General features: G+C 31.0%; 1 protein-coding gene across 1 annotated transcript in view; it reads right to left on the bottom strand.

The window, feature by feature from the left end:
- Positions 1–21,138, bottom strand: part of LOC110426822 (Pentatricopeptide repeat (PPR) superfamily protein) — a 25,585-nt gene extending 4,447 nt beyond the window's left edge. Inside the window, 9 exon segments of the mRNA XM_089785373.1 lie at positions 5,781–5,794; positions 8,416–9,165; positions 9,882–9,890; positions 11,013–11,097; positions 11,100–11,584; positions 14,279–14,370; positions 18,020–18,315; positions 20,186–20,576; positions 20,944–21,138. Of these exon segments, the coding sequence (XP_089641499.1) occupies positions 5,781–5,794; positions 8,416–9,165; positions 9,882–9,890; positions 11,013–11,097; positions 11,100–11,584; positions 14,279–14,370; positions 18,020–18,315; positions 20,186–20,576; positions 20,944–21,138 (2,317 nt within the window).
- Positions 21,139–21,290: the final 152 nt, after the last annotated feature.

The raw sequence follows: 21,290 nt of genomic DNA, 5'->3' as shown, positions 1-21,290 counted from the left end.
TGAAATTAAGCATGAGAATATACTTATTTTCTAAGGCACCAAATTGTTAAAATTCCTAACAATCTCCCATTTGCCCTAAAGCAAGTATGACATATCCTCATTCCAAGACCCTTTAAGTGACCATCGAAACTCTTTTGCGTTAGAGTCTTTGTGAATGGATTAATGAGGTTTTGCTCTGTTAGAATTTTCTTTCAAGTATTTCTCTACGTTGTATGATTTGTCGAATGAGATGATACTTCCTTTCAATATGTTTTGCCATTTTATGATTCCATGGTTCTTTTGAGTTAGCTACTACTCCACTATTATCACAATAGAGTGTAATAGGCTTGTCTGCATCTGGAATTACTTCAAGGTCCATAAAGAGCTTACGAAGCCATACAACTTCCTTTGCTGCTTCACAAGCTATAACATACTCTGCCTCCATAGTAGCGTTTGTAATACAAGATTGCTTTACATTCCTCCAAACTATGGCTCTTCCTCCAATGGTGAAAACAGATCTTAATGTCGATTTCCTAGAATCAACATCTGATTGAAAATCTAAATCAGCATACCCTGTTGCTATAAGGTCACTTTCAAAATATACAATCATGTAATTCTTTGTTCTACAAGATATTTAAAAATGCAGTTGACTGTAGTCCAGTGCTCCATGCTTGGGTTATTGAAATCTACTAACCAATCTAATTGCATAACAGATATCTAGCCTAGTGCACAGCATAACATACATGGGACTTCCAACAATAGATAAGTATGGAATCCATCTAATGTTTTCAACTTCCTTTGGAGTTTTAGGTGACATTCCTTTAAAAAGTTTGATTCCATGTCTAGAAGGCATAAAACCCTTCTTGGAATCTTGCATAGCAAACTTGACGAAAATGTTGTTAATGTAGGATGCTTGAGATCATGCTATCTGTTAGTTTTACGATCCTTTATGAGTTTGATCCCCAGAACATAGCTAGCTTCTACCAAATCCTTCATATTGAATTATTGGTTCAGCCAACCTTTAACTGTTGATAACATTCCTACATCATTTCCAATGAGTAGAATGTCATCAACATAAAAGACTAGGAAAACAACTTTTTTGTCTTGTATCTTTTTATAAACACAAGGATCGCCAACATTTTGTTAGAAACCGTTTGATTTGATAGAAATATCAAATCTTATGTTTCAAGACCTAAATGCTTGCTTAAGTCCATAAATGGACCTATGCAATTCATAGACCTTATGCTCGTGGCCTTTTTAATGAAACCTTCTAGTTGAGCCATATAACTGCGGTCTTCAAGATTCCCATTAAAAAATGAAATCTTGACATCCATTTGTTATATCTCATAATCAATATGTGCAGCCATGGAGAGGAGGATCTTGATGGATTTAAGCATAGCAAAGGGAGAGAAGGTTTCCTTATAGTCAATCCCTTTTGTTTAGGTAAAACCCTTAGCCACTGATTTAGCCTTAAAGGTCTCTACCTTCCCATTGCTTTCTTTTGTTCCCTTATAAATCCATTTGCACCTTATAGGTTTTATCCCTTTAAATGGACTACTAGAGTCCAAACTTTGTTGGAATCCATGGAGTCTAACTCAAATTTCATTGCCTTATGCCACTTTTCAGCATCTATATCGTTAATAGCTTTCTTATATGTAATAAGGTCAGATTCATGTCCATCTGAACGTGCAAACATGTTTTCTTCCAAACCCATGTATCTTTCTGGTTGTCTTACAATCTTCCCACTACGTCGAGGCACCACTATTCGATGCTCAACTTGTGTTTCTGTTTCAACCCTTGAATCAGACTGTGTTATGACTTCTTCAAAAATAACTCTTAAATTTGAAGGATCGGACAATTTTTCTAAAGTAATTTTACTTTTAGGTTTGTGATTTCTCACAAACTCTTCCTTTAAGAAAGTGATATTCACATTAACGAAAACTTTCTTATCTTGAAAACTATAGAAGTAATAACTTCTTATTCCCTTTGGATATCCTACAAACAAGCACATCTCAATCTTTAGTTCCATCTTTGTGGACTCAAGCTTTAAAACATGTGCAGGACACCCCTAAGTTCGTAGATGACATACAGATGATTTATGCCTTATCCACAGCTCCCTTTCTGTCTTAGGCACAGCCTTAGATGAAGCAAAATTGAGCAAGTACTCAACAATTTACATACAATATCTCCAGAATGAGATTGAAAGGTTAGCATAGGATATCATTGATTTAACCATTTCTAAAAGAGTTCTATTTCTTATTTTAGATACACCATTATGCTGAGGTGTCCTAAGAGTTGACAAATTGGAAATTATCGCATTGTCAGTTAGATATTGCTAAAATTCATTTGATAAATACTCACCTCATCTATGTGATCAAAGTTGTTTCAATGGTTTGCCTAGTTGCTTTTCAACTTCAACTTTGAATTCTCTAAACTTTTCAAAGGATTCATTTTTTTATGCATTAAATACACAGAGCCATGTCTTGAGTAGTTATCATTAAAAGTTATGAAATATTCATAACCTCATCTAGCTTCTAAATTCATTGGTCTACACACATTTGTGTACACCAAATCTAGAACGTTTGGCATTCTGTTACCTTTTACCTTGAAAGGCCTTTTAGTCATTTTAGCTTCAACACAAGACTCATATATTGGCAAAAGACCCTCAACCATATTTGGTAGAGTATCATCCTTTATAAGCCTGTTGAGTTTATTTTGATTGATATGACCTAAATGCAAATGCCAAAGATAATTTGATTTATGCTAGATTCTTTGACTCTTTCAATTTTAAATCGTACTACTTCTATAGCATTTGTAAAATAAGTTGTACGCTCAAGGAAATAAAGATTATATCTTACAATTCTAGCACAAATAAAATCCTTATTCAAATAATAGTGAGTGTCTCAATAAAATAAATTGAATATCTAGACTTTATTAAACAAAAGACAGAAATCAAATTTCTATAAGTTTTTGGAATGTAAAAAGCATTTTTTGAAACTGAGCAAAAAGACCATAAGGAAATTGAAGAATAATGGCTCCCACTATTAATGCTAAAGTGAATGTGCCATTTGCCATCTTCATCTGAAATTGCTTTTTACTCAGTTTTCTCTTTTGTTGAAACCCCTATAAAGAATTACAAACATGGTTAGTGGCTCAAGAATCTACTATCCATGTATCCGTAAAATCAACCACTAAACAAGCTTCTAATATATTTAGAAAACCCATAACTTGTTTACTCTTTTAGATTTCGTCAAGGTAAACCTTGCAATTTCACTTCCAATGTCCTTTCACACCACAATGGAAACATTTTTCTTTGGTGTTATCTTTTGAAGCAGTTGTTTTGTTCATGTGCTTTTTCTTTCCTTCCACTGAGCCCTTATAAGTCTTTTTATTTCCAGTTATCTTCTTTTACCCTTGGGTTTGTGCTTAAAAATGGAAACTATACATGCTTCAGGTTTCGTTTTCAAATCAAGAAATTTTTCCACATTTTGGAGATCATTCATTAGCCCACTTAGGGTGTAATCCTTAGTATGCAGTTTATAATCCAATTTGAACTGTGAAAATGATGAATTTGAGCTATGAATGATCATTGATATTTACATTGTCGCATCTATCTAAGTACCATTTAGTTCTACCTCATTGAGACAAGAGATCACTTTTAGTATGTAATCTCTAACTGGCTCTCCAGGTTTCTAATTAAGGTCTTTAAAAGCATTGATTGCTTTCACCTTAGCAGACTTTGTTTTTGTACCAAACATCGCATATAGTTGCAACATTATGTCAGTAGCATTACCCATGCCTTCATGTTGCTTTTGCAATATTATTCATAGATGCTAGTATATAACATTTAGCCACCTCGTTTGCAACAAACCATATCTTATGATATTTAATATCTTGTGGAGTTGATTAGAGAGTTAGTGCTTTAGGCTCTTCGTCAAAAAGAACCCATGAGATCTTGTGATAATTAAGCACAACATTAAGGTTTCTTTTCCATTTAGAGTAGTTATCACTATTTAGAGTGCATTTGTTCAGCAAAATTGAAAGTGGATTCATATTATAATGCAAATATGTTTCTGAAAGTACATTTGAAATTATGTACGCATACTAATTATTCATGAATTTGAACATTTCATGATGCATGTATGCATGACGATAATATATAAAATCCTATAAATTGTATTATTAGTTTGGCGGTCATCTACCTTCTATAATAATTTAACCAGTTGTGGGACGTGAGAATTTACTACTCGGCAAACTAGAACCTCCCACTTAACTATGTTACCCAATATCTTCACACTTAACATGGTTAAGAAGTGCCTTTATTTGGTCCACAAAGTTTACTAACAAAGCTATTGTGGATAGGTTAATAGTAAATTTATGTTGAGTGTAACAACTATTGTTTCATTCTTTTAAGCTCCTTACTTAGTGAGTCTCTATGGGAGGTCTTACTTCATAATCCACCTAAAAGGATTTATCTTTTTGGAGACCTATCTATCATGATCTAGATTCATGTCCACTTGTAAGGAGTGACATATTTCACATGCCAATAGGCCAACAATGGAGACAGTGAACTCTAGGATTATTAGCATCCTCTCCCACTCAATATTTTTATACTTAGGGTTTTGATTGCGTTTTGGCTGAATTTTCTAGATGCATATTTAGAATATCTGAAGTCAAATTATGGGTTTGGTTATGTTTCAAAGTAAACGCTTTTAGTATATAACTAAGTCGACATTACCATCTTGTGTAGATGTGATTTATTTTTCTATATTGATTATATATCTTATAGCATAAAACTCCTTGTAAAACTAAATACATAATGCATGTAGGGCATTCCTTAAGAGAACTTGGCACCTTAATTCAAGATGATATATTTTCAAGCATACAAATAATATCCAATATCATTCATAATAATAATAATAATAATAATAATAATAATAATAATAATGTCCATCCTAGAAAAAATAAAATAAAATAAATTACAACTTGTAATTCTCTTCAATCTTGCTTATTTTCGCTGCTTGTTAGGATTACATCCATTTGGTACTCTTTTGAATTTTATGACTATTTAAAAGCTCTAATTTTAATTTTAATTTTAACCCAATTTGAGAAAATAATTTTATTTTGTTCAATTAATTAATCTCATTAATTAATACCAAAATAAAATAATTTTTAATCCAAGGCTAAAATATTAATTTTCCAAAAACAAAAAAAATTAAAAATTTTTAAAAACAAAGATTTTTTTTAAAAAAATTAATTTATTAAAATTTTTTGGAAAGGGCTCACTATAATGGGTTGTTGCCTAATAGCCCAAGGGTGGGCTGTATGCTTACAGTAGCCCATGCGAGCTGCTGCCTAATAGCTTGTGCTATTGCCAGGAGCTCACTGCTACTGTGTGCTGTCCACAGCATATAGTAGTGTGTTGTGTGCTGTTAGGGGTTGTGTGCTGGCCAGCAGCACACATCAAGAGACTTTGCTACCCAGCAACACACCCCACCTCTCTTTTTTTTTTAATCAAAGCAAAAAATATTTTAACAGAAAAAATATTTTTTTATAATAACAAAATTTTAATGTAAGAAAAACTCTTTTCCGTAAAAAAAATTGATACAAGAAAAACTCATTTTTTTTTTAAAAAAATTAATAGTCATAAAAAATTAAAAAGACCAAATATTACCTAATTACCAGTTTTTTTTGGCTTTCAACTTTTTTTTCCATGGATGCACCAAATACATCAAGTAATATTAAAATTACATGGCTTTTCCTAGTTAAATAAATATAAGAAAAAAAATCAATAAGGAAACATAGCGATAATAGGCTAGCTTTCTTGTAACATAGCCAAAGAAAAAAGTTACATGTAAAATTTTCTAGGACAATTAATGTGGCAAAAACCTTGAATCATGCATCATAACATACAACCAGATATTGATCATATCAAGATAGTTAAATATATGCAAAGGTGCCAACCATGCAAAATAAATATGGGAAACAAAACTTACAATAATCCTTACTGTGATAACAATTTTTGAATTTAGATCTTAGTGGATTGATGTGATTGTGTAAAGTATAGATTTCAAAAACTTTTTGTTATAAAGGAAGCAAGTAATCCAATTACACAAGGGGAAACAAACATCATTCTTATTACAAGTAACATAATCACATCCAAAAAAAAAAAAAAATCTATTAAATAAGAAAAAAACATACCTTTTGTTTTGAGATTCTTACTTTCGGACACCACCACACAAATGAATGCTTTTTCAATCGAACAAGTTTACCACTTATTCTTCAAGAATACTTTCAACTTGAACTTTGAGTGGACAAAGTGTGGAATGCAAAACTACAAGATGCCAACCGATTTTGCCTCTTTTTTCTTCCTGAAAATTATTGGGTATTTTCTTTCAAAAAAATTCAGCCAAGAATGGAAGAGAGGAAGAAAGATATGGCAAAGTTTTGGAGGAAGAGGAAAGAAGTGACGGCTGAAACATTTTGAAGAAAAAGTACGTACGTTTCTTCTCTTCCAATCTCTTCTCTTTTCATTAAAACTTTTACCTCAATGGTTTAATCAAAATTAAACACCTTTAAATCGATTTTGACCATCCATTTAGAGTTATGGAAAAATCAAACATGCTCCATAATAATAATTTAATTTTTTAATTATCATTTAGAATTCTTGATAAAATAAAACTCCTTATTGAATAATAACTCTTATTTTATAATTATTCATCTTTATTTAAAAAAGAATAATAATAAATAAAAGATGGATAGTCAGACATGGAGCTCGTTTTACTAACATGGATGTTTAGATTCATTTTATTAGAATCCTCCTAGTATTATCCTAATTTAAGATAACTCTTATTTTTAATTAAGACAAAAATATTTTATCTTATCTAAATTGAGACAAATATGTTTTTTTTGTCTGGATAAGACCAAAAATATTTTTCTTGTCTTAAATTAAGACAAACATGTTAAAACTGTCATTTTTGTACACAATTTAATTAATCAAATTAAAACATGCATTTCAACTTAAAAAAGCTAAATTCTATGAAACTAAGTGCAGAATATATTTGGACATAGATCTAAATATATTCCAAGCTTCAATAAACTTAGAATTATTCTCAATCTCATTAAAAATAATTCATAATTCAAGCTTATTAACCATGAAATCACTCTATTATATATTCATGGCTACACTCTTGGAGTAACTATAATTATAACTAACAATTCAATATGTGATATTAATTATTAGTTGTCCAATAGCAAACCTTATATTGTGAACCCTCATAACTATCCAATGACAAAAAGTAAAATTACCGTTTTATCTTTTATGTCAATTTTATCCTTTAGTCTCAAATTTCATCCAATTAGTGATTCAACACTCTAGATCTAATCTTTTAAGTATTTAGATGTGATAAGTAGCTAATTTATCAATCCACTGGGCCTAGATTAATCACCAATCATCTTGAAATCACTAGAAGTGATGTTAATGCTATGAACTTCATTATTTTTATATATAGTCATAGATGTTCATCTTGATTATAATCTAAAAATACAAAGTCTAAATCAATGCTTTATGATGATTATGCTCATGGTAAATAAAAGCTTATAAGGAGATTAGACATGAATTTACTATTCATCAAGATTTCGGTTCTGCTATAATTAAATGCATAAACATGAGATCAAGATTTAAGTAATGGTTAAACTTGAATTAGATTCTCACATGATTCTAGTTTACATTATAGTGTCATTGCTCGAAGTCAACCATTTCGATAAGTTGAGACTCATCATTCTCTTGAAAAGAATCACATTCATTTCGTTGGAAGTAATCTCAACACTACAGCCTTAACACAATAAAGTGACTAGCTTTATTATATGGCTGTGAACAATTTTTAGGTTCAATTAAAATACATTTCTCCTATGTATGACTCTTCATACATTTGTGTTTTAATATCTCAATAGAATCTTGGTACCTTAATATTTTGCTGGAAGTAATGTGGATACTACAACTTTAACACAATAAAGTGACCAGCTTTATTATATAGCTGTGAACAATTTTTAGATTCAATTGAAATGCATGTCTCCTATGTATGACTCTTCATACATATGTGTTTTAATATCTCAATAGAATCATGGTACCTTAATATTTTGTTGGAAGTAATCTGGATACTACAACTTTAACACAATAAAGTAACCAGCTTTATTATATGGCTGTGAACAATTTTTGTATTCAATTAAAATATATGTCTTTTATTTATGACTCTTCATACATACGTGTTTTAATATCTCAATAGAATCATAGTACCTTAACAACTAGATAATGAATACTTACTTAAAACAAACTTTTCATTTTATTATTAAATTGTACTTTCATTACAAATTTAATGAAATTAAGAATAAGAATATACTTACTTTCCAAGGCATCTTATTCTTAAAATTCCTAACACTTTATAAGTCCATAAATTCAGACTTGTGCCCCCATCCACCGTTTCTTCAAGAATATCTTGGGCAAGCTTCCACATGCCCTCTTTAAACACCCCACTAATAAAAGCATTGTCGGTCCATATATCAGGTCTTAAACCTCTTGACAAAATTTGAGACAAATACACAAAGGCACTTCGCAAATCCTCTTCATAGGAACTTCAACCAATTAGGATTCTAAAGGTTATTTCATTAGGCTTGAAACCCAAAAGCTCTAGTTCTTGCAAGAACAAATCTGCACTTTCTACTCTAAACTTGCTGTAAAGATTATGTATGATCTTATTGCCAACAATAATATGTGGTATGCACTTTATTTCAACCAAAAACCTCAGCAAATCTTAAAAATCTTTCTTCTCAAAGTATCCACAATCAATCTCATTAATAACTAAACTGCTAGGTTTGAATCGCAATAAAACCTTCTTAAATAGATTTCTCACTTAATGAACCCTTCCATCCTCACAAAGTAACCTTATAACATTCTCGAAAGCAGGCACCTCCTTATCACTCCAATGGACATCCATTTCCACCATGTCCAAGTAAACTTAGAACGCTGATTGAGTTTGCCTCCTCTCAATTGAAACATCAATCAAAGCATGGTAACATGACAATGATGGGACTAACAGTTGGCCTATCATTTTATTAAAAACCAAAATGGCATTTTCTAGATCAACAACACCAACATACCTTTCAACTAAACTATAGAAAATTCCATGACTATTTTTTGTGTAAAATAAATCTTTTGCTTGTGTCATATGGATTGTGCTCAAAATTAACTACAAAATACAAGTAAAGACTACGTGCAAGTACGCATGGTCACAACAAGTAATATAGTGATAAGTAGAGTTTGTTGATCCCTCAAGGAGTTGGTTTACTATTTGTTACTAATTACTAAAATTGTAACAAGCTAAGTTTTATCCAAGTAACAAAAAGAACAGGTTGTTAAAATGAAATAAACTTTACTCTAAAAGCCTAAATTAACCTAAGGATTGCAAGTTAAATGTGTAGTGAGGAAACAATGTAATTAAAGCCTAGGACTATGGTTTCTGCTATTGCTTTATAAGGGTACAAGATCAATTAACTACTTATTTTTTATGAGAATCAATGTTAGTCTAAGTTCCCTGAGCATGCATAATACTCTGTCAAGTCATCACACAATTGCCTAGCTTCATTAATTATCTATATATATCTACAGAAAATTAACTAAAGCTAAGTTCACTAAGTTTAGGACCTATATTGTCTATGTATGATTAATAGGTATAAGTCTATCATATTAAATAATCACCCACTTAATTTCTTAACATGGAATGAACATACATTACTCAAATTTGGGTTCTTTTAGATTATCCTTGTCAGGCATCATTTAAAACCCCATACTCAACTTGTTGGTGATCAAGCAACAAATGAGATAATAAACATAAATTTGAATAAACATTGATATTCTTATAAAAGCAAGTAAAAAAAGAATCTAAAGTATTCCAACTACAAATAGCATCCAGCATAATCCTAGATTAAAAACTCTAGCTCAACATGTTCAAGAGGAAAATACACATTTTAACGAACAAAAACATTGTTCTACAAAAAGAGTTAGAGAGAGAGAATCAAATCTAGAGTGAGAAAATATTTTGTTGCAGCTTTTTGATCCTTCAGCCCTTGATTCCTCTTTTTTTCCCTTTTTGCTCTTGCCTCTTTTTTCCCAAAATGGTCTCTCCAAATCCTTTTCTTTCTTAGTGCAAAACTTTCTATTTATACCCTCTCTTTTTTCAGCTTGACCTAGAAACCCATGCAAGAATATTCATTAACTGACATGTTATCGCTACAAAAAGAATGGAATTTCACTGCAGAAAATTTCCTTCTAACTTGGCATTGCAAACACCCTCATTTTGTTGCAACTAAAATCGTTCTGATTTCATTTGCCCTATTTCTCGCTGCAGCCAGCTTGCATTCTCGTTGCAGTGAGAAAGTCTTTGAGTTGGACATTCTGCCTTGCTTCATTGGACAATGATGTAGTGTTGAGAGCTTGGTGTTGTAGCATTGGGGGTTTTGTTTGGTGAAGGGGGACAATGCTGGGCTTGCTGTTTCCATGTTTTCCTCCTTCAAGTTGCCTAGTGCAAAGCTACTATGGTCCTCACTTTCAGCTTCCTTGTTGGCCATGATTCCTTCTGATCTGGGCAAAATGTTGAAATCAAAGTTATAGCTTGTCCTCTCAACTTTCTATTAGTTCAAGATTTACCTTGATCGGACTTCTACAGCTTAATTTATGCTTTAAACATTTCATCATGCTCAATTACCTTTTAAGCCCACTTGCACCATCCTTTGCATTCATGCTTCAAGTCTTTGCATGTCTTTCAACATTAAGGGATTAAACAATCAAAGGTTGAATTAAGGGATTTTAACAAGAAATTAAGCTAAAATTGCATGAATGAAAATTGGCATCACATACTACTTCTAAAAAGCCTAGAAACTGCCTAAGGATTAAAAAAAAAAACCTAGAAGACTTAGCAAAATTCATATTCCAAAAATGCTAATGATAACTCTATATAATAGTGTTATCACTATGCAACAAAATTCCTTCCCTCTCCACCTCCAAAACCAACAATTCAACTTCTTTAAACATTCTTGCTTGGATAAGCATTGATGCCATAACTTACATGATCTTGGCATGAGCTTAAAACCCTTAACTTTTTCACTACCCGACTTAAAAATTTCCCATATAATGCCCACCTTTCTAACCCCAAAAGAAAAATTCCCACTCTCAAACTCAAAACCCAGTAATACTTCAAGCGCATCTTCAGGTTTCAACACGAAAACTTTCCTAAATTTTCTTGCAGTTTCTGATATTATATCAAATATATCCAAAAGAAGTTCTGTAAGTGAAACATTGGTAAAAATCTTACCTTTCTTGTCAAAAACATGTGGACACCTCAAAATTATAGATTTTGCAATCCTAGAACAGTCAATGGAAGATAAATCAATCAAGGTTTCTTTTATTTGGTCAAAAACAGAAGTAAAGTTGTGCTTTGTAGAGAGACGAGAGAGTAAGAACGATACCTTATTGAGGTGTGGCTTGTTGGGGATGGAAATGGAGAGAGTTTGAGAGATATGGTTGAAGAGAAGGGTGAATCTTGTTCTCACTCTTATTTGTTAATTGCTACATTGCCATAAAAACCTTTAGAATGGAGAAATTGAGGTTAATCGGGAAACCCTCGTAAAAATTAACCTCAATTAAAAACGACATGTCTTTTTACTAGTTCGAAAATGGGAGTGAAATAGTTGTGCAAATATATATTGAGTATACAAAGTTAAGTAAAATCTCGAAAACTTAAACCTACATTGGTGTTAAGCCTTTTATACTCATAAATATTGACATTTATATGAGGAAATGACATAATTGATTAATTATTATATTTAATAAATTTGTAATATGACAAAAGGTTAACACATTTATTAAATTTGTCAGATTAAATTTCATGTGACACAACATAATTTGCTTATTTATTTGATTTATAATCTATTCGTACCATTGATACGATTGATAGAATTCAAATGATTAAATAAACATATAATTTTATTATTCAAATTTATAATAAAAAATCATACATATCATAATATTTATCAAATATACTAAAATTCAATATCAACAAATCTTAATTATCATAATAATATTAATATTTATATGAGTAAATAAATAGGTCTTAATCGTATATTAAACGTGTATATTTGACACGTGAACATGACTAAATATATAAATAATAAACGAGTCACGAGTTATACAGGTATACAATAACATGATTAATAATCATGTTTTAAACATATTTTAAACCAATTAAGGCGTTTGACATAGTTAAGACATGATTTAGTCGTATCATTATTGTGTTGACATGAATCACGATTAATATACGAAATACGATTACCTTAAACTCAAACTTACTTAAATCCATATCATGTTATTACATCATATATAAAATTGCTAGATCTATGAAAACCCGTCTCCTTCATCCAAATCCAAACCCCATGTTTACTTGATTTAATTAAACAATTATAACCTGAATTTGAAACATGATTCAAACCCAAAACGACTGAGTCCGAATCAATATAAATTTAAACACTTGAAAAATTAATCCAAAATAACCTAAATTTCAAATAATTTTTCTAAATTCAATTTCATTTAATTTTATAAAAGTAAAATATTTAAATTTCAAATGACTTCAACACATATAACTTGAGTGTCAAACCTAAATAATCTGAGTTTAAAATAACTCAATCCCAAGATAATCTAAACTTGAAATGTCTCAAGCTCAAAGTAACCCAAATCCAAAACAATCTAAACTTAAAATAACTTGAACTAGAAAATGATCCGAATTTTTTTCAACTCGAAATGACCTAATTCAAACCATCGAATTGCCACATTTAAATGAGTTTGCTCAAAAAATAAAAATTTATACTATTGTTATTTATATTTAAGGTGCATTAAAGTGAATTATTGAGTTATCGTGATACTAACTCAGTTAATAAAATCACATAAAAATCTAATAACGTAATTCAATAACATATAGAATAAGGTTATACAAATCATTTTTTAATTATATAATTTATTTATGTCACATGAACATGAAAAAACTACGTTTTAAATTAATCAAAACTATTTTCCCACCTTCTCTTTTCTCCTCCAAACAAAATGAGTGTTCACAAGTTCTAGTTATTAAAAGAGTCAACTGCTAACTATTTACAAAATTACATAAAAATTTAATAAAATAATTAAATAACATATAAAATCATAATATACATAAAATTAAAACTATCATACAACTGTTGAAGTACCTAAAAGCCTACTTTAAATGTATATGCTAAGTTTAATTAATAAGAGTGGCTTTGGAAAGACCAATGATTTTGGTAAAAAAAATTAAAAGGTTAAAATGAATGAATGATTTTGGTAAGATTAAAATTTAATGTTACAATTGAAAACTAATCTTCAATCTTTGCAAGAACACAATTCTACAGAATATGATGAGTTTAAATACTCGATAAATGTAGAATTTGAGCAATTTAAAGCTGCTCAGAATCAAGATATTGCTGAAGCTCTTATAGAAAAATATATGCATATCTAACTAAGTTTTTCATATTTTTTTTTACATAAAATCATAATTGATATAAACATGTAGGAACAATTTTGTAAAAATGGAAGATGGTAAAAAATAATAAAATTTTGGCTCCATGCAAATATTTATTTAATATTTCATCATTTTTTCTTATTTTATGATATTAATACTATTTACCATATATGTGTTTTTAAGAAATTTGATTTTTTTATGATATATCATTTTGATATTTGAATTTTAGGTAGGTTATAAATTTTGAAGATTGAAACATAAATGTACGTAAAATATTAATTACACACATAAATTTCTCGACGAATATTTCTTGACTTGAAAATTATAAGACAAATAAAAATATTTGATGATATGTGTTATAATCGCTAGAAATTCTTCTGATTAATTTCTATGCTTCATCTTCAAAAATCACAAATGCAAACTTATTCTTGGTCATGAACTTCACTTGATCTTCACTTCAAGGGTCTTGACGACTTAATCTTGATCATGAACACTTGATATTTTTGCTTCAAAGATCTTGATGACTTGATCTTGATCACGAACTTTGCTTGATCTTCGTTTCAAGGGTCTTAACAACTTAATCTTGATCATGAACACTTGATATCTTCACTTCAAGGGTTTTGACAACTTGATCCTAATCACGAACACTTGATATCTTGATCACGAACTTCACTGTCACTTGATCTTGATCACGAACTTCGCTACTACTTGATCTTCACTTCAGAAATCTTTGACTCTTCTCGATCTCTGTAATGCTCTCAATCTTCGAGTGCCTCTCAATCTTCAAATGCTTCCGAATCTTCAAATGCCTCTGAATGAATAAAAATGTCTTGGAGGAGCTTTTATTTATAATGCTGGGTGGGAGACTTTGATGAGAATGTAATCTCTTTGAATTATCTCTACTTGATATCTCGATCACGAATTTCACTGCCGCTTGATCTTGATCACGAACTTTTCTACTACTTGATTTTCACTTCAGAAATCTTTTACTCTTCTCGATCTCTGTGATGCTCTCAATCTTCAAGTACCTCTCAATCTTTAAATGCTTTCAAATCTTCAAATGCCTCCGAATGAATAAAAATGTCTTGGAGGAGCCCCTATTTATAATGTTGGGTGGGGGACTTGGATGAGAATATAGTCTCTTTGAATTATCTTTAAATTATTTTAATTTATTCATAGATAAATTACGATGATTCATTGAAAGTCTTTTGATTGGCTGGACTTTGAGTCCTTGAATTTTGATTGGCCGAAGTTAAGTATTATCTCTAAATTATCTTAATTTATTTAAAGATAACTTAAACAATCCAATTTGATTTTTATCTCTAAATTAATATAATTATTAGAGATAAATTAAATGGCCAATACTTAAATTTTGATTGGTCAAAAATATGAATATTATCTCTTAATTATCTTGATTTATTTATAGATAAATTGGATGACCAATAATTAAATTTTGATTAGTCAAAAATATGAATATTATCTCTAAACTATCTTGATTTATTTAGAGATAAATTGGATGGTCAATAATTAAATTTTGATTAATCAAAAATATGAATATTATCTCTCAATTACCTTAATTTATTTAGAGATAAATTGGATGGCCAGTAATTAAATTTTGATTAGTCTAATTTAAATATAATCTTTAAATTATCTCAAGGGATAAATATATGGCACATAAGTGAGTTAGTTCAATTATGTATCTTTGAAATAATCTAATCAATAACTTAATTATTTTATAATTAATTACATTGTTATGACATCATGAAGTTTGCATGGCAGCACATAATTGGATCATAATTTTTCTCCTTCGACAAATGCCCCTCAAGACGTGTTCACACATGATTTTGAATGTGACAAGTGGACAAGTCTTGAAAATAGTTCCTAGGATTTCTTAGAATCCTAATATGCCTCGGTATACTTGCAATCCAAGTTAAGTTTGAATTATGCCTACTCATAGCTAAGAGAATTATGATTTTGGAAGATGTATATTGCAATAAAAGTATTTGAAGCAGTATATTGCAATAAAACTAAAATCTTGAAAAAAGTATATTGGAATAAAACTATTTAAAGAAGTATATTGCAATTACTATTACATTCTTTAATCAATAAGGACTCTCTCTTTTTACTCTATAAAAAGAAAGTTTTCTTGTCAATTTTTTGCACCTTAAAATATTATAAATTACTTCTACTTATGCATCAACAAATTCAAGATCTCAACATCAAGTGAAAAAAAATTCCCTGCTTCTTGGTTGTAAAAGCCTTTTTATTTCTTATCCAGTTCATATGGTAAATCAATTTGTAATCTTTGCCATGTTTCAAGTTATGCAAATATTATCTTACTGCACTTTTGATCCATGCAAATTGCCAACCTCTAGAATATCATGTTTACTCAAACTCCTGCATGTTACAATTGCAAATTATCATGCTTAAAAAAATCCACCATTGCCACGTTACAATTTCCATGCCCAAAATTATGCTAACTCAGATTATAACTTGACATGTTTCAATTGTCATGAAAGAAAATCATGCAAGCCATTAGCCACATTACAAGCCTATCAAGAAATCCATGCATATTGCTAATCTTTAGGATGCCTTGTTTAGTCAACTTCTTGACACATTGCAAGAACTCCTACCAAACTTATATTTTCTTCATCTACATACTTGCCTTTTTTTTTAATTTTCGACTATTATAATTTATTTTTAATCTGGCTTGTTTGTTTTTACAGTTATATCCCAAATCTACTAGTTTATAATCAAGGCAAGTCTCAATTGAAGTGGAATAAGCTGGCAGCAATTTAAAGGGTGTTTTTTAAAATAGCACTAGTTAATCCATGAAGGGTGCACTTTATAATAGCACACAATTTGTTAATCCTTGGGGTACTCTTTATAATAGCACTTGTTAATCCTTATAGGGTGCTATTTGTAATAGCACACAATTTATTATCCTTGGAAGGTGCTCTTTATAAAAACACTTGTTGATCCTTGGGAGGTGCTCTTTGTAATATCACACAATTTGTTATCCTTTAAGGGTACTCTTTATAATAGCACTTGTTGATTCTTAGAGGGTGCCTTTTATAATAGCACATAATTTAGAATCATTATGGTATTCTTAAAGGACTACAAAGATCTTGTCATTCTCTCCAAGAATGAAGATATAAAGAATAGGTTGTTTTTTCCCACAAATTCATCCTCATTGAAAAACATACTTAAAGAATATTTTGGACAAGTTTGTAAATTTATTGACCTTGAACCATCCTTCAGTAGTACATCTACTAAAAGATCTAACTGAGAAGCTTTAAAAACTTGATCAGATTTGTTAGGCATGTTGATGATTAGCAAATTGAGTTGACAAATCTTGAAAAGGAATTGAATGCTTTATGTTGCAAGAAATATGAGATTGAATCTTTTCTTAAAGAGAAAAGGGAAAAGGTGCAAAGAAAGGAAGTCAATATTTCAAAGATTAATGAAGAGATAGCTTATATAAAGTCTTCTCCTATTTTGAGTGGAGGCAAAGTTAATTCCTTAAAATTGTTGTAGAATATGCTAGAATCTTCTCAGGAAAAGCTTAAGGATTTCAAATGGACGCCTTCACTTGATTGCATCCTTATTCATATAGCTCTTGCTTTTCATCTTTTTTTTTTTATGTTTTAGGATTTAGGCCTTTAAAATGTTCTTTCACATTGTAATGCATTTTGAGCTAGCAATAAAAGTCAATCTTTCTTATTGCTTTTCTTTACTTGTGAAGAAATTTAAAAGATAATCCTATGAAACCTTTAAGATACTTTGTGTTTCAAAAATTTTCTTAGACATCAATTGAACTTCAAAACCATTTAACTTGTGATTGCAATTTGTTTCACTAGCAATTTAATTGGTTGAATCACATAACTCAAAGAGAAGTACAAATTGGATTTGTTCATCAATCTTCTATCTTGGTAGATTCATTATCTCAAAGAATTGAGCTATCCTTAATGCAAGAGACTTTTTTTTTTGTGTGACTGGACTTGGCAATGGAACCAAGTTGCCTACGTATCTCCTAATATGAAGAAGGATCAAGTCATAACATCATTTATTTTATTTTTTTGCCTTAACTTTTGCTTAAGTCATCTTGTTAAGGATTTTCAAGTTAGCAGGTTTATTTTTTTTTATGCAGTTTAAGCTCTTGCCAATGAGCATCTAACCTTCAAGCATAGTAACGCTTCAAGAATCTGCCATTGATTGGGCCAACTCTTACTCCATCTTGATCAACAATTTTACATGCACCATTGGTGTAAACTTCTTGAACAACATATGGTCCATCCCATTTTGAGAGAAACTTGTTACCCATACGATGTGTAGCATTTATGGGTCTCCTCACTGCATGAACTAAATCTCTTATTTGGAATGATTGTGGTTTAACTTTCTTATTAAAATCTTTTGACAATCGAGCTTGATAACATTCCAAGTGTTGTTGTGCTTCCAACCTTTCTCATCCAACGTTTCAAGTTCTTCAAGGCGCAGGCAAACATATCTTCATTTGAAAAACCTTCTTGAATAGCAATTCTAAATGATGGAATTTGACGCTCTGGTGGGAGAACAACTTCCCCACCATAAACAAGCTCATATGGAGTAGCTTGAGTAGGTGTATGAAATGTCATACGATAAGCCCATAAAGCTTCTCCTATTTTCTCTAGCCAATCTTTCTTTGTGCGATTAGCAACTTTTTTGAGAAGATTACAAAAAATCTTATTGAAAGCTTCTGCTAAACCATTTACTGGTACTAGTACATGGAAGAATTATGTTGTTTAAAGTTAAACTGTACACATAACTTCTCCATCGTGAACTGTTTTCCATTATTTGTTATGATGCATCGTGGCACACCATAATGATAAATTATGCTTGTTCTAATAAAAGTAGCAATAGTTTCTTTCTTTTCTTATTGATAAGATGCTACCTCTACCCACTTTAAAACATAGTATGTGGTTTTGAGTATGTAGAGATGCCCTATGGAACTTTTAGATAATGGTCCAACTAAGTTGAGTCCCCAAGCTTCAAATGGCCACAATGTAATTGTTGGTTTGAGTGGCTCTAGGGGCTGATGAATAAAATTAGCATGAATTTGACATGCTTGACATCTTTTAGCATAGTCCATGCTATCCTTCACCATTGTTGGCCAATAGTACCTCATTTTTTTTATTTGGAAATGCAACTTGGTTCTAGATTGATGCGCCCAATAAATTCCTAAGTAAACTTCTTGCAAGGCTTTGTATGCTTCCTCATCTCCTAAACAATGAAGAAAGACTCCATCGAAAGAATGTCAATAAAGTGTACCTTTGAAATAATAAATCAATGAGCTTGACATTTTATTTCTGCTTTAAGCTTCCCATTCTCTAGGAAGTCAATCAACGGTTGTCACCAATCTTCTTTTCCCACTTCGAGGACTGAGATGACATTAGACTCTACATCGACTTCTTCACTTAGAGTAATTGGTGGTAAAATCCGTGGCTTGCAAAGAGGAACTTTTAATTTTGTACTTGGAGATGCAATAGTTGATGCCAAATTAGCCAAAGAATCTGCTTACCTATTTTTTTTCTAGGCACATGCTTTATGCTAGCTTTGTCAAACAACTTCAAAAGTTTCTTAACATAGTTGACATATGGCAAAAGCTCAGGATTTTAACTTCATTAAGTAAAAGGATTTGGTTTACAACCAACTTAGAATCTCTAAACACTTTAAGTTGAGTACTTTGCATGTCAACTGCCATCTTCAATCCTATGATCAAGGCTTGGTATTATGCTACATTATTAGTGTAATTTTTTATGAGAGTGAATACGTAAGGCAATACCTTTCCTTTTGGGGTGATAAAGATGACTCCTTCACCTACCCTATCTTGTCAAGCTGCTCCATCAAAGTATAACTTCCATGGCTTAGAAATTTCGATGAAGAGAACATCTTCATGAGGGAGATCTTTAGAGAATTTCCATCATTTGTAATTGGATGATCTGCAAGTGCTTGTCCTTTGATAGACCTTTGAGGGATATATGTGATGTCAAACTCTTGTAACAAAAGAGCCTTTTTTGCTAATTTCTCTCTAAGTACAAATTTAGACATGAGATACTTGAGAGGGTCTACTAGTGAAACTAAGTGAACAAAATAAGCTTGAAAATAATGCATTAATTGCTTAATTGCAAACATCGCTACCAAGCAAGTCTTCTCAATAGGAGAATAATTTAATTTTGCACCATTAAAAGTTCTACTAAAGTAGTAAACTTCACTTTCCTTTTTTTTATTATTTTGTTGTGCCAAAAGTGCTCATAAAGTACGCTTTTGTGCCACAATATAAAGGATCAATGGTCATCCTGGTGTAGGAGGCCTTAAAATTGGAGATCTTAGTAAATAGGCTTTTATGATTTTAAAAGCGTTACTACAAGAATCATCCCAAACAAACAGTGTATCTTTCTTCATCAAACGACTAAATGGTTGACATCTATTAGCCAAGTTGGGTATGCAGAGTCAAATATAAGCCAATTTCCCTTGCAAACTTTTAAGTTTGTGGAGATTGCCTAGTTCAAGCATCTTTATGATTGCATAAATTTTTGATTGATCAATTTCAATCCCATGATGGCGAACTATGAATCCCAAAAATTTACCAAAAGATACTCCAAAGGCATACTTTAATGGATTCATCTTAAATTGATATTGACACAATCTCTCAAATACTTGGTGAAGATCTTCAAGATGATCAACTCTCTTTTTGGACTTAACCACTAAATCATCAACATAGCATTCAACATTCTTGTGGAGCATATCATCGTATATCTTTTGCATCGCTCTTTGATAAATGGTGCTTGCATTCTTTAACCCAAAAGGCATAACTTTGTAACAATATATTCCTTTAGGAGTTCGAAATGCAATGAGCTTTTTGTCCTTTGGATCCATGTGAATTTGATTATAACCAGAGGAACCATCCATAAAAGATAAAGCCTCATGGTTAGTTGTTGCATCCACCATTATTTCTGTCAAAGAAAGAGGAAAATCATTCTTTGGGAAAACATTGTTTAAATTTGAAAATCCACACAAACTCGAATTTGGCCATTCTTCTTTCTAATTGGAATAATATTTGAGATCTAAGTAAGGTCCTCGACCTCTTGAATAAAACTAGCCTTAATGAGTTTATGGACCTCAACCTCTATTTGAGGAATCAAGTTAAGGTAAAGACATCGTTGAGCTTGTTTAAAGGGTCAAACACCATTGCTAGATGATGCACAACAACATTAAGGTCTAATCTTGGCATTTTCTTATAAGTCCATGCAGATACGTCTCTATACCTTGTCAAAAGATTAAGATAAGATTTTTTTTCTTCAAAAATTAAATTAGCACTTATGAAAATTAGATGAAGTTCTCTTACAATGCCCACGTCAACTTCTTTTAACTCATCAATTGTAGGCTGATTTCCTTCTTCCAATGATGGGGGAGCCTCTTGGCTATCCCCTTCTTCAGATTGTTCATCACTTTCTACTATAGACACGTGATTACATGTGAAGATCTCCATTTCTTCTTGCACCTCCTTTTTTGAAGATAAGGCTTGTTTAGTCACAACCATAGTGCGCCTTTTAGCCTTGAATGTTTCATCATTTATTACAAGCTATTCACTTTTTCTTTTCATTCGTGAAGGGATGATGCTATGGAAATCCTTTAGTTCATGTGCCATGAGGCTTTTTTTATTCCTCTTTTGTGAGGGTTTTCTTTTTAGCC

This window comes from Theobroma umbraticum, unplaced genomic scaffold, assembly GCF_002168275.2.
Source record: "Theobroma umbraticum cultivar Fairchild unplaced genomic scaffold, ASM216827v3 scaffold_12.0, whole genome shotgun sequence".
NCBI classification, from domain to species: Eukaryota; Viridiplantae; Streptophyta; class Magnoliopsida; order Malvales; family Malvaceae; genus Theobroma; species Theobroma umbraticum.
This window is presented reverse-complemented; position numbering and strand designations above follow the sequence as displayed.